This window comes from Sardina pilchardus, chromosome 14 (assembly GCF_963854185.1).
Source record: "Sardina pilchardus chromosome 14, fSarPil1.1, whole genome shotgun sequence".
In the NCBI taxonomy this organism is placed as follows: domain Eukaryota; kingdom Metazoa; phylum Chordata; class Actinopteri; order Clupeiformes; family Clupeidae; genus Sardina; species Sardina pilchardus.
Genome location: NC_085007.1, coordinates 11,091,478 through 11,105,703, shown reverse-complemented (window position 1 = coordinate 11,105,703; position 14,226 = coordinate 11,091,478). Strand labels below are relative to the sequence as shown.

At 49.7% G+C, this 14,226-nt stretch overlaps 1 protein-coding gene across 1 annotated transcript in view; it reads right to left on the bottom strand.

The window, feature by feature from the left end:
* The window catches only part of zswim6 (zinc finger, SWIM-type containing 6), a 62,549-nt gene extending 48,633 nt beyond the window's left edge, over positions 1–13,916 (bottom strand). Inside the window, exon 1 of the mRNA XM_062553999.1 lies at positions 13,470–13,916. Coding sequence (XP_062409983.1) covers positions 13,470–13,896 — 427 coding nt within the window. The 5' untranslated portion in view covers positions 13,897–13,916. The remainder of the gene's footprint in view (positions 1–13,469) is intronic.
* Between the last annotated feature and the right edge of the window lie 310 nt (positions 13,917–14,226).

The following is a 14,226-nucleotide window of genomic DNA, read 5'->3' as shown; positions in this document are numbered from 1 at the left end:
GGCAGCCAACACGCAAAGCAGCACCGCGCCGCTCCACTCCACTCCACTCCGTACAGCACAGCACAGCACAGCCAAGCCAAGCCAAACTCAGCTCGGCTCCGAGGCTGAAGTAGCAGCAGCAGCAGTGGCGACAGACCAGGCTGGGGGCTGGGAGAGAGGAGGCTGGGGGAGAGGAGGAGGCTGGTCCCTGGTCCCCCTGGTCCCTGCCCTAAGACTCCCAGCACAGAATGTAACCGGCAGTGAAGACCCAAAAAAGAGCCAAGCAGCAGCATAGCCAAGGGCAGCAGAGCAGCGCAGAGCTTAGATGTTCACATGTCCATGCAGCATTTGGGACAGGTAATAAACATATTTTTCAGAGTCCGTCATAGCCCAGTAACGGGCAGTCTTGGGAGCTAGGACTGACAGAGTTATGACCGTCCGAAGTGCTACATGGAAGTTTGAGGGGCCAGGTCTGCTGTGGTCACTGGCCGCCGCTACCACAAACCCGTCGGTCCAGATCTTGATTCAAGAGCTCCAGCACACGTAGCCTTGATGCCTTTATGCGAGAGCCAACAAAAGGTAAAAGCGGCAACAAAGCCAATTCACTCCGCAGCTGAGGCCTGAGGACTCGCTCTGCTCCATGGCCAAAACCCCACAGCACAGCACAGCACAGCACAGCACAGCACAGCACAGCACAGCACAGCACAGCACAGCACAGCACAGCACAGCACAGCACAGCACAGCACAGCACAGCACAGCACAGCACAGCACAGGACAGCACAGCACAGCACAGCATGGCACAGCAGCAAGGAGAAAGGATAGAGGGAGAGAGAGAGGGAGAGGGAGAAAGGATGGAGGGAGAGAGAGAGAGAGATAGAGGGGGAGAGAGAGAGAGGGGGGAGAGAGACAGACAGAGACAAGGATGGGGAAGGAGAGGGGGTAGAGAGTGAGATGAATTGAAAAGGCACTAAAAGGAACAAACACACACACACACACACACACACACACACACACACACACACACACACACACACACACTTCCTGGCTAGTTGCCAGCATTGAAGACAATTAGCAGCCTAACATCACAAAGAAGCACAAACGAACACAAGATCCCTAAATGACACAGCTTCACAAAGACAAAACAGTCATATAACACACACATGAACCTATACAAAGAGACAGTGTAGACTTGGCCCTTCACTCTGGAGTGGTATGTGTGTGTATGCATGTGTGTGTGTGTGTGTGTGTGTGTGTGTGTGTGTGTGTGTGTGTGTGTGTGTGTGTGGTTTTGGGGCATTCCTTTGTCTGTTTCACTGATGGGTAGGTAGATCCAGCTTGGGCCAGTAGCACATCCTGCATGTTAATATAAACAGCGGAGGGGGCATTGATAAGGGCAGGAGCAGGAGCAGGAGCAGGAGCAGGGGCAGGGGCAGGGGCTCAGGGGGGCAGGAGAGGGAGCAGGAGCAGGAGCAGGAGCAGGAGCAGGAGCAGGAGCAGGAGCAGGAGCAGGAGCAGGAGCAGGAGCAGGAGCAGGGGCAGGAAGCAGGAGCAGGAGCAGGAGCAGGAGGTTGGGGCAGGGACGGGCTGCCGAGGGCTGAGGCCCCTGACAAGTGTCCTCCTCCTGACGGAGCCCTGGGTGTCATTGGGTGCGCAAACACAAACAGATCCATCACCCTGGCGCTGAGCGAGGGAGACAGGCAGCGCGAGGCCAGCGCGGCCTGATGGGCCAACCTCTCCGGGGGCCTACGCATCGCATACGTGCCCTCCCCGCACCCTCCCCCTCCCCGTCAAACACAGAGGCCAGGGGGTGGGGGTAAGTGTGACAGACAGACACACAGACAGACAGACAGAAAGACAGAGACAAACAGACAGACAGGCAGACAGACATGCCTTACAGACAACCAACCCAGACTCAGGGACACCTCAGAGACCACATCTGGGACATAAACGACTAGACACAAGACATCGGGAAGGGGGGGAAAAAGAGAGAGTCCGAGTCGACACAGACATAAGGACACCTTGGAGAGTACGTCTGGAATAGACGAATGTCTTGAACTGAGACGCACAGACAGCGAGTCCGATAAAACATGAAGAATTCAAGATATGTTCGGTTAAGAGCCATACGCTCACTTCACAGACAGAGGAGACTGGTAGTCCATCAGCAAGACAGGTGAACTTAAAAACAAGATGCTATAGATAGCGCACCAATGCGAACCTATAAAGTTAAGCAAGGACTACTGGTGCGAAAATTCAAAGAGATCATGGGCATAATGTCATTACATTTCACACAATGTCATGGCAGACCGCGCGCGGTTTGACGATGGACTACATTTTACATGGCCAGCGACAACACATGATCAAAGGTATAATGTGAGCATCAAATAAATCCCATTGCTTAAAGGGAATACAAATATGACAATAATTTCCTAAAGAACCACGTGTCATAATGTCACAGAGACAACCACACTTATGGAGCACACACAGACAGCCTATGTCACATGACCTGAGACTACTGACCAACGATTGGATGCTCCTCTGTAGTTTGAGCAACAAAGGGTTCCATATTTACCATACGTTTGGCATTATTTACCATGACTTTGCCATATAATCACAATGTTGGCATAACACACTGCAGGGAGCACACTGCGAATACAGAATTATTAGGCATAATATGTATCGGTAATTTCAATATTTACAAAGTCATGCTGTGATCTACGTCATCTTTATTATAGAAAAATAATAATATTGTTGTGCTGACTCAGGCACTGAAAGCACTCTAAGATTATCTCAAGAGGTGTTTTCCATACAGATCCTGATGTACTGCACAGTTTAGGCTATTTTCTGCATACTGAACAGTACTTCCTGTTGAAGCAGCATGAGTTGCAGGGGGAGAGCTAAAGGCACGCTTGTATGCCATGTGCCAATGGGCACATCTCAAGCTATCCCAGCTACAGCCTAAAACCACTCTAATATTCAACGCTGCAGTTCAATAATGAAAAAATGGAGTCTTTCATTCTCTCACTCTCTCCCTCCCTTCTTCCTTCTGTCTTCTTCTCCCCTTCTCTTTCCACTTCCCCCTCTCTCTCTCTCTCTCTCTGCCTCCCTGTGTCTCTCTCCCTCAACCCCACTCTGATTTGAAAACGGCAAAGCCCTCATTCTAGCGCAAGTGATTCATCACGCTACCTTGCATATCCAATTTCTATTCATCGTGCCATGACTGTTAGTGTATGCCGGGAGAGGTGGGGGCCCTTTTCACAGAGCATGGATGGAATTATGATCATTACCTCCCCCCACATCCCTCGCTCCTGTTCTCCTCCCCCAACCCCTCCTTCCCTCCCTCCCTCCCTCCCTCCCTCCCTCCCTCCATCCATCCATCCGCGCTCCGCAGCCGCCGCCAATCCCCGTTCCCTCTTCACACTGAATTAACCACACCGGCCCGCTGCTGCACCCCTAAATATGTCATTTAAGGCGGATTCTCCTTTAGGGGCAAGGCTGCATGCAGAGGTCTCCGCAATCCATTCGTCCCGCTCACGCCACCATAAATCCTGATCGGTTCCTGGGGTTTCGCTGGTGAATCGACACACTTGTTCGCTCGTTCCCTCTCTCTCTCTCTCGCTCGCTCACACTCTCTTGCTCTATCCGTACTGCCCTCCCTGCTTGCCCGTCTGTCTGTCTGTCTGCCCGCATGCCAGCCTGTGTGGCTTAACCCCCCCCCCCCCCCCCCCCCCTCGTCCGCCCCTTCTTGTCAGGTAAATAAAAATGATTGGGGCTCTGTTGATACGATAGCCGTACATAAAACACTGGCGAGATGAGACCCGGAGAAACAAGCTGTGCAAGCCCTTTTCTCATTCCCACCCCAACCCCCCCCCCCTTTCATAACTGTTCATTAAACAAACTGGTTTGGTTGCAAAACTGGTCGAGTCCTAACGTGAGGTTGGTCATAAAAGGATGAACTGCTCGCATTATGGAATGCAGTTGTAATGCGCATTGTGCTTGTATTCAGTGAGAGAAAGGCTCTCCCTACGGCAGTACACGGGAACGCCTAAACTGAGACCACTCGAATTACTTGTTTTTATATATACAGTATCCATTTGATTATTTGGGTTTATTCACCATTAACAATATTCTTTGAGGTATAAATAACAAAACTGGGAACAGAAAGTGCTACAATCTAGGACTCATTCTGGCAAAGAACCGTAAAAGCACAACAGCTTTCCTGAGGGGTGAGGGGTCATTGTTTGGATTATAGAACCCACTCACTTCAAAGCTCAACCCACTCACCCCCCCCCCCCCCCCACCACCACCACCACCAACATCAACCTCGCCATTCCACCCAAGAGCTTCAGTTCGGTCAGGTATCTCAGGGACCGTGGTGGTGGTGGTGGTGTCTGAACGCTCCTTAGCCTTAACCTGTGCTTGCCTCCCCTACCTCTCCTACCCACTCCTCTCCTCCTTCCTTCCCATCCTCCCTCCTCCCACCTCCCACCTCTCCTCTTCCGGCTTGTCTGGTTCTCGCGGAGACAGTTAATGACACGTCACGCGAGCATCCAGAGGACAGGGGAGTGGATCCACGCGCACCACACCGCGACACCAAAACTGGGGGCGGAGGAGGCCCGCAGGGTGGATCTGCAGACCTGTATGAGCCTGTGTGTGTGTGTGTGTGTGTGTGTGTGTGTTTAGTCCTGGGGGTACAGGGCATTGTTTGCTTAAAGACAGGACGTGTGTGTGTGTTTGTGTGTGTTTATGTGTGTGTGTGTGTGTGTGTGTGTGTGTGTGTGTGTGTGTAGACTGGATACTAGGCACCTAATGACACGTCCCTCCACTGAAGCCTAGCGTCGGGAAGTGGGAAGTGGGAAGTGGGTAGGGGGTTGGGTTGGGTTGGGCTGGGTTGGGTTGGGTGGGTTATTACTCATTAGTGTGACGCACGGAGACTGAAGTGTTGAGTAAAGCAGACTGGCGGCTTGCTGGAAAGCCACTTGTGAAACTCAATCCAGCGACCGAATCCCCAGGGGGTTGAACATATGCACGCATGCATGCATGCATCTGTATGGCGTGTGTGTGTGAGTGGTGACTGTGTGTCTGTGTCTACGTCTGTATTTATGTAGGTATCTGTGTCTGAGAGTGTGTGTCAGAGAGAAAGAGAGTGAGTGTGTGTGTGTGTGTGTGCGCACACATGAATGTGTATTTAGTAGGGGGGTGCAAAGCAGGAAGTGGTGGCTAAACCATGACCCCGGGTTGCGTTCTGAAAATGATCGCCCCGTGTCACAGCGGAGCACGGCACAGCTGCTCCGACGCGCAACTGCCGCGGGGTTAACCGCGCTCGAGAACAAAGAGAAGAAAAACAAGACCAGGAAGCAAGCCCTCCAATGCTACCGCTAACAGCTAGCACATGTAGGCAGCAGCTAAAAGTCTCATTAGCCTGACAAAGACAACCTTAGCAAGCCTTTTCTCTCTGAGTGGAGGCCTGGGATCAGTTCTACAGCGTGGCGTGGACTCTCCTCTAATGCTTTCATTGTGGTTGTGGATCGTCCTGCCAAAAAACACTTTTCTTTAAATACTTTTTCAAAGGACTTTGAGGAGTTAAAAGTCTGATATAAGCACCTGAGCACATATGTGGGATTCCTTATGGGAAAAGCTGTAAAAAAAAAAAGAAGAAAAAAAAACCCCCAAGACCTAAATCTTTACCCAGATACACTCCAGATTCCTGATCTGTTTTCATCTTATCCCAGGAAAAGGCACACACATAGGCTTCAGTGTGCTGCATCGCACCAAATCAACCCCCCTAAGACCGCCCCAGACCTCCTTATGAGCAATACTTATCTATTAATGTGAGCGTTAAGGCCCCATCCATCACCCTAGCAGTCCCCAGGCCTTGCCAGCGAGTCCCAAATAATGAGGATTGATTACCTTTTCAACCTCCTCAAACGCTGCGACTTGCAGAGTATGGAGAGAGGGAGAGGGGGGGTGGGGGTGTGGGTGTGGGGGGGACAAAACGGATTTGCAGCGATCCCAAACCTGCGCTTCTCAATCTACCCCCCGTGAACATGCACCCATCCCCACCCCACCCCAGCCCAGCCCCCCACCTGCGGGCCTCATTTCTCGGAGCATATGGAAGCAGAGCGCGCCAGCGGACTTGCGTGGCGCTCTTGCGTTTTGGAAACGCTGCCGTTGCCCATTCCACGGTGGGGCACTCCTGCCTCGTGCGTCACGGCGCGCTGGGACGCCCCAAAACAACCCGCCCGAAAACCCGCCGACGCTGCCAGCCCGTGTGCCAGTGCCCGTGCCGGCCTGGGCACTGGTAACTCCTCGCCATTTGGGCCGATGATGCAGTCGCTTTACGGGGGTTGCCTTTTTATAGTGCCCAATAGCACACCATCCTGCCGAGCCGCCTGATGCCTGGTCGCTGACTGCCAGAGAAAAATCGGACTGCCAGAGATGGAAAAATATGTGCCGTCCACAGACCCCACTGGAGCTAGGTAAGCCTGCCTGCCTGGCAACCCTACCCCCACCTGGCTCACGGCGCAACCCCCTCCACCCCTCCACCCCCCCCCCCTCCTGGTACCCTCGGTGAAGGTTAATGGCGTTGGGAGACGAGGCAGCATACAGATCAGCTCAAGATGGATGGAGAGTCTGATGAAAACAATCCCGCAGGTCTGGAGTCCAGAGATTAACTAAATATTAACTAACAAAAAACACACACACACACACACACACACACATACAGCTGTTAGCCCTAAGAGCAATTAGAGTTCCTCTCTTTTTCTGGTTTACACATACACAGACACACAAAAATTACACACTGCCACCTGAAAACAAATGAGGCTCATCTCGCTGTCCTCTGGTCGTCTAATGCGAGGGTATGAGAATAAATAGGCTTTCCTGTCAGAGGGGAAGGAGAAAACTAAAAAAAAAAAGGTACCTTTACACTTCTCTGGGGCTCTTTTCCTCTCGTGTGTTTAAAACACATTTTTAAGGGCAGATGGCAAAGATCCCTTTCCTGTGTAGAAATGGAATTCGGCTGCATTCCATGAAGCGTCTGACACTGGGCTGGAGAATATCTCGCTGGAGCTCGGAGCTTCGGAGGAACAACGGTGACAAGAAAGGACCAATCCTCACTTAGCTGAGAACCACCGTTTGGGCACATCCACACCATATAAACAACCATACCTGTATATTTATTTTTACTTTTACCAAAATGCAGAAATTATGCTAAAACAAAGCTTGTCTGAGGTCTTTTAACAGACATGTTCTTTTCATGTTCACTGAAAATAAGGGTGTGAATAAAGAAACACACAGTTTTAACATGGATTGCTGGTGTCTACCTTGCACCACGAGAATGATTCTGAATATTTGCACAAACGCATTGATCCAGCAGAAACTGCAGACGAGATATCCAGGATTAATCGGTGTATAAATCGTGTGGGGGCCTCTGGACCCATGTGTGCTGACACAGCCTTCAGCACACACACACACACACACACACACACGTACACACACACACACACACACAGACACACACGGATCAAACGAGCTCACTGCACACTGGCCAGTGGCCACGGGTTGATGGCCTCCACTTCCTCTTGTTCACAGCCAAACATTAAAAATGCTGTATCAATGGCAAAATAACAGTGTGCTTAGTTTGGGGCTGGGGGGGGGGGGGGCAAAGGGGACAGACACCGGTGATGCAGAGATCATTCTAGAACATTCAGTCAGTGGTAGCCTGCTCTAACCAAGGGACAAAGTCAGTCGATAATGAACTTAACACTTCGGGGGGAATTACAAGGCTATCTTTTTTTGCTGAAAAGGATATTTGAGTTTGTCAGAGCCCCATATGAACAGGCTGACTAACTAGAAACAGGCTAGTATGCCAGAAGTCCATTTTAAGCCAGGTTTGACTGCAAGCAATGACAAGTCTTCTGGGACATCTATGAGCACCAGCACAGTAGGTTTAACTGTAATAGCAAGCGCCAATGGTTGACAGTGTCCTTAAGAGTTATGTATTTTTCTGTCTTGTTTCATTTGAGGTGCCACATAAATCATGCGAAGGATTTAAAAAGGGTGAGGCATTTATTCTAAATGTCTTAAAAAAACATGGGAGTTCCATAATGGCAATAGTCACACCTAACAACCGATCGCCGAGGTACCAACATTGCTTCACAAAAGGAGGAACACTGTAGCAGAAAGACCTCTGGGATAAAGGAGAGTTTGGACCCCACTAACCATGACGGTTTTAAACATGTCGGCCTACGTGTTTATGACTACACATAATTCACATAATACTTTCTTCCATTTTCAAAATGTCCTCAGCTATTTACAAAAATGTTCAAACCTCAACTGCTTTTCAGTGCTTGCCAGCTATGGAGACATCTCCAGTAATGGCGGTTAAAACGAAGCTGTCTATATTGTCTGTGGTGACATCAAGACAGAGGTTAATGACAGAGCGACGTCGGTCTGCAGCGCGGCCGTGTGCTGCTGTCGGAGGCCAGGCTGTGGCTACCGGAGACGAGCCTCGGTTCTTCATTTCAGCAATGCCCTCTAGCTCTGCGCCAGGGTACTGGATGGCACTCGAGCGTCTGAATGTGGGCAGGCCTGGCCAGTTGCATTCCAGTCAATCAGAGCCCTCATCTAATCTTCCCATTCTGTTGCAAACCGGGCCCTACCCCGAAACACAAGACTCATTTCACACATTCAGACAACAACGACAAAAAAAGGAAAGCATCTGTGAACTCAGAGAACACATCTGCTTTTTAGGCTAACAACCAGGCAGGCATGGGAAGCTAAAATGCCAGATGAAGAAAAATTTAAAAAACGGTAACGGATAGACCGTGGCCGTAGAATAAACAAAACAACAACAACAACCACCGATACAACAGCTAGGCATCTCGAAACGGAAAAGGCCTCTCAGATCAGCCTGGCTCTTCTGGCCCTCATATGGGAAATCTCTCGGTCACTGGGCTGAGGACCGGCTGGAACTAATCAGCGGCATGTTTGCAACAGATTTACTCACAAAAAAAAAGTTGTATCATTTGAGGGGGTATAAACAAATTGGCAAAACTAGTTGTTTTGTCCCATGAACACCATACAGTTCGTGGTCTGCAGCCAGGGAGTATTTCTGCGCTATTCGTTTCAGATGTGCCATCTCTGGCTGCTATATGTTCTGACCGTGAGGCCGGGGTCCTACTTTGCACTTCCAGAAAACCACACCGCTTCTTAGAAACGTCCAGTAGAACATCTAAGTGCATTCGGCGCTGTGTGTTTTTTAAATGGACATTGTCTTCTCTCTCGCCAGGCCTTTTATTTGAGGGGGAAACTGTTTGGGCATGACACCCTCCCATTGAGCCCAAACTCACACCAGTGCTCTCTCTCTTTCTTTCTTTCTTTCTCTCTCCTCACACACACACACACACACACACACTCCCTCCCTCCCTCCCTCCCTCTCTTGCTCTCTTTGCAGCTGTGAGTGGATTGCACTTTAGTCTGCGTAGAGATCAAAGCCCGCTCCAGAGGGCCTAGATTTCGATATATGGTGCAACTTGAGCAGCCCTCTGATGCACAGGGAACCAGCCAGGGTCCTGCCTCTAAACATCCCAGCTCTTAGTTTTATTTTCATCGTGAGTGCATGTGTGCGCGCGCACACACACACACACTCACAGGAATGTGACAGAACAGTGCAGTGTTATGAAATCGTCTGAAACAGAAATGGCAATGGGAGAGCTATTTTGTCAGAAAGTAATTCACTCAGCATGGCACTGGGGGTAGGGACACTGTGTGTGTGTGGTGAGCTTGGGGGTGGATCTAACACAAATACACAAACTAGGAGGATGTGAACTGAGGTGCAACCTGTGGGAGGTATTGTTAGGAGGATATGGGATCAAATGATCCAACACACACACACACACACACACACACACACACACACACACACACACACACACACACACACACACACACACACACACACACACACACACACACACACACACACACACACACACACACACACACACACTAGCCTTGCGAGTTGCGACAGGTCAAGCAAAGAGGTTATGGAAAAGGTTGCATGACAAGAGTCTACCTCCAGACTAAATAACCATGCGTCGCATCACCTCAAGATGGTTTGCCAATCTGTGTGCCGTCCGGGTGTGTGTGTGTGTGTGTGTGTGTGGGGGGGGGGGGGGGGGTAGACTCAAGGCCCAGTTTCACAGCAGAGACTGCAACTGTGTGAGCAAACTGATGGTCGCATTCCTGTCCCCGTGGCACAGCACACTGACTCAAAAGCAACATGCTCATGCAAAATGTAAGTTCCACATCTTAAATTCTGCACTTGTGTGTACGTCCGAAAAACAGCCAAGACAGAGGGAGCCCCAGATGCGCCTCTCGAGACGCCCGATGGGGGGTTGGCTGCTTTGCTTTTGCTTTACCAGTCACGCACACCGGAATTATGCACCACCCAACCTCTGTGCCACAGCCACAGTAATATCAGCACTTTGAGTCGCAGAGTAACCACAGAACTCCCTCGTGCGTCAACAGGGGCACGAGACGCTATAACGCTTTAACGCGGTGCTGCTTTAACTCAAACGGCAGCTTTCGGAGGAAAATCAGCTGGTAAGAACACAAAGGCAATAACAGACAAAGCTTCACATAGATCTTCTGCACACCAGCAAACAACAACAACAACAACAACAACAAAAACAGCACTCATCTCCAGTGTCTTCTTAGTGGAACAGATTTGGATAAACTAATTAGTGGACAGTTTGCATAATTCAGTTGGGGGGGAGGGGGGGGGGGGGTCCCTAGACAAATGACAGTCAGTGCTTAAATATGATGGGACGTGTCAACATGACCTTTAATTAATATACAACGTGACTTTTGACCTTTGGCCTAATTGACCAACAGCAGACAAAACCGGCACAAATGCTGAGTGATGCTGTGGTTGAATCAGTGGGTGGAAGGAATGAACTTGACCCTGTTAGCCCAGGCAAACTTGCACATGACATAATGATTTACATAACACTAAGGAAGACACGGCTTCTTCTTACATATACAGAGTTTTAAGAGTGGGTGTGTGTGCCTGTGAGTGTGTGTGTGTGCCTGTGCGTGCATGTTTGTGCCTGTGCGTGCATGCGTGTGTGTGTGTGTGTCTGTGCGTGCGTGCGTGCGTATGTATGTGTGTGACATGAAGTCATTATCGGGTTCTGCCTACGTGACAATGAAAAGGTGCTGCTGTTATTATAAAATGAGCCTCACTAAACATCGGCGAGGGTTGTTGCGACATGAACCCAATTGTGTCTGAATAAATGACAAGGGTTTGATGGGGTGTTATTGGAGCACAAACAATGACAAAGCCCTGCCCACTGCTGTGACGACGACAAAATAATCCAAATCTGTAGGGGTAGCCTAGTCCATCTGCCTACGTGACGTCTCTAGTCAGTCTATCCTACAAAAACAGAACACACTCTTTGTATATTTAATTCCATGTGTGTTTGTTTTAACCAACCACCGGAACGGAAAGAGAAAATACATGAAGTATGTCCCCACATTTCAGTGACTAACCATAAGCCTCAGCCAGCAGCAGCACACTAACTACCCAAGAGCCTTTGCACTGAGTGTGTGTACCTAGCTGTCCCCCTCAGCTCAGCTAAGAGCTGCCCCCTGTGCCAGAAGATTGCATCTTTTATTTATCATTTCTTGGCTTTATTTTTGCTGCAAATTCCAGACCAGGATGCAATCAGCCAAGACTCCCTCCCCTGTCACTCCCCATTCCCTGGCCTGTGGGATCAAGCCGCTCGCCCTCTTCTTCTCCCCCCAAAAACGGAGAGGGGAGAAAACAGCCCCCTGCTCTTTCTCTCTTAAAAAAAACTGTACACATTCCACCTGAACCTCACTGCTCGGTCTTTGATGTATGATGAAACCGCCCTGTCAAACACTGTCAGGAACAGCTGCATAGAAGCGCCAGATAAAGATGCAGAGGCCCGGTCGGCACTATTGTGAGCTGAGCTGAGCTGAGCTGAGCTGAGCTGTGCCGAACCCCCGCCCGCCCCATTCTGGGACCGAGAGAAGGGCACACTGCCCAGATGAAGCACTGCTGATCCAACAACCCTTGGAGGAGGGGGGGAATGGTCATGCAGAAAATTACGTTTGCAGATTGCATTACAATTCAAATTAACCATAGAGAGTAATGAGATTAAAATCCTGAACCGCCTCCAAGGGCGGAGAGCTGCGATTGGGAAACTAATTGCAGGAACTCTAAACAAAGGTGGCGAGAATGCTAATACAGATTCCAGGTATGAAACAGGTTTACTTGAACACGACTTCATTTCTGTTTATGGGTGGGTGTATGGTGTGGTGTGATCAGACGTTTGAAGGACACTTTCATGCGGTGTGAATTCAAATCACGTTCCGACAAAAGAGCATTTCTGAAGCAAATTAGCTGCCTGGAAATATCGCAAATGATCGGGTTCCATTAAAAATAGAGGATCTGCAGCTTTAAACTGCCGGTCCTCCCACCCCTTTCCAAATCTCTTCTATTTAACAAGCAGTGAAAAGAAATAAAAAGGCGCTTTTGTTTGCCTTCCTTTTGGAGGGTGACAGAAAGCTGAAAAGACACAAATGAACATGAAAATGGGAACAAAGTACCAGGCTCTCAATGGGAATGCCTGACGGCTATTTGATATGCGCACTCGCTAAATAAAACCGAAATACTGGGCGGTTGAGTCCGAAACAAAAATAGCAACCAGGCCATAATAAATAAACAACAGCTCTAAATGTTAAATTAATTGTTAGTCGAGATTCTGGTGGAAAAGCACAGATTTTGCTGGCGTTCCTCTGGCTCGTTGCTGGAACAGCAGAGGGACGTTAGCTACGCCAATAACCTCCCCCCATGCGTTTCACTTCGAAAAATAAACACAACAGACAAGCGACCCAAATTGTCCTTCTATCAAATACTAACCTATATAAAGCAATAGAATTGCTAGCGTCTCAGGTTAGCGGTGACGGTGGAAACAAACAGAATATTGTTTAAAAACCACAGAGGGTAGTCAGCCATTTATGTCTACTTCCGTGATGTTTTTTTCCCTATGTGAGACGGTGCAAAAATGTATCGTCGACAGATCTTACTACACATCTGCACCACAATATAAACGTGTGTGGACATTTGTCGATGTTTTGGGGGGAATATATTGAGAAAAGATTGTAATACAAGGCATAAATTCCGTGTACTCCGCGAGCTTCGCGCTGGGCTATGTAGCGCTTGGGTGATTTAAAAGCCCGTAGTGTGAGAGTGTGTGTGTGCGTGCATGTGTGTGTGTTGTGCCCTTTGTCGCTTCATTCCTCCCCCTTTGTTCATGGCAAACCCAAATGACTTCCTCCACATACACTATTTTCTGCTTAAACATTGACGATTGTACAGCGCCAATTAATCGTTAAGATCTGGTCGAATAATCCAAGGCGAGTATTTTGAACATTTTATCTCTCTGGATCCACACACTCACCGACTTGCAATACGTTGTCCACACAGCCACTCTCCAGTAGAGCGATGCCCCGGCGGAAAGGCAACCGTGTCTCGTCGCTGTTCTCACCGCTTGCCCCAGTCTCATCTCCGCCTGTATTGAACGAAGAGTACATGCAGATCTCCCGTTCGCTCCTGGGGAAAGACCAGTAGACGATCCTTCTTTGAACAGGTTCTGGGATCCTTTCGAAACGTTCCTCCACCCTTTGAAACGGCCACTTCTCTGCTACTTTCCTAGCCGCGATGTCCAACAGAGATTCCGGGCTCTGGGTCTTGCTGGATCCCCCTTGGCCAGCGCCAGGACCGCCACATACTGTTCCACCGGCCCGTTGGCCTTGTCTGCATGCTGTGTTGTACCCGGGTCGGCAGCAGAGCCGTTTAGCTGGGGGCTGCTGAACGCGCTCCGCCATGATCGCACTGCTTTAGCAGCACCAGCGGAAGTCGCCGTAGCATATAAACGGGATCAGGAAGGGAAAGAGGTTCCACTCAGATCGATTGTCTGCCGTCTTTGGGCAATTTCTCCTTATTTGGTGAAGTGGGCGGTCGCTTGGAGTGTTGTCAACTTCTCTGTGTGGACAAATGAAGAAAGGGGCGGGTGTTGTTGTCGGGGGTTGTGCTAAATAAGGAATGGAAGGCGGAATTCCTGCTCGTCGGCAAATCCTTTCTGAAGCCAACACGATTTGAATAGGGGGGGTTCTGAGAGGGCTGTGTGAATCCTGTGTTTTCCTAAGCTACAGTCA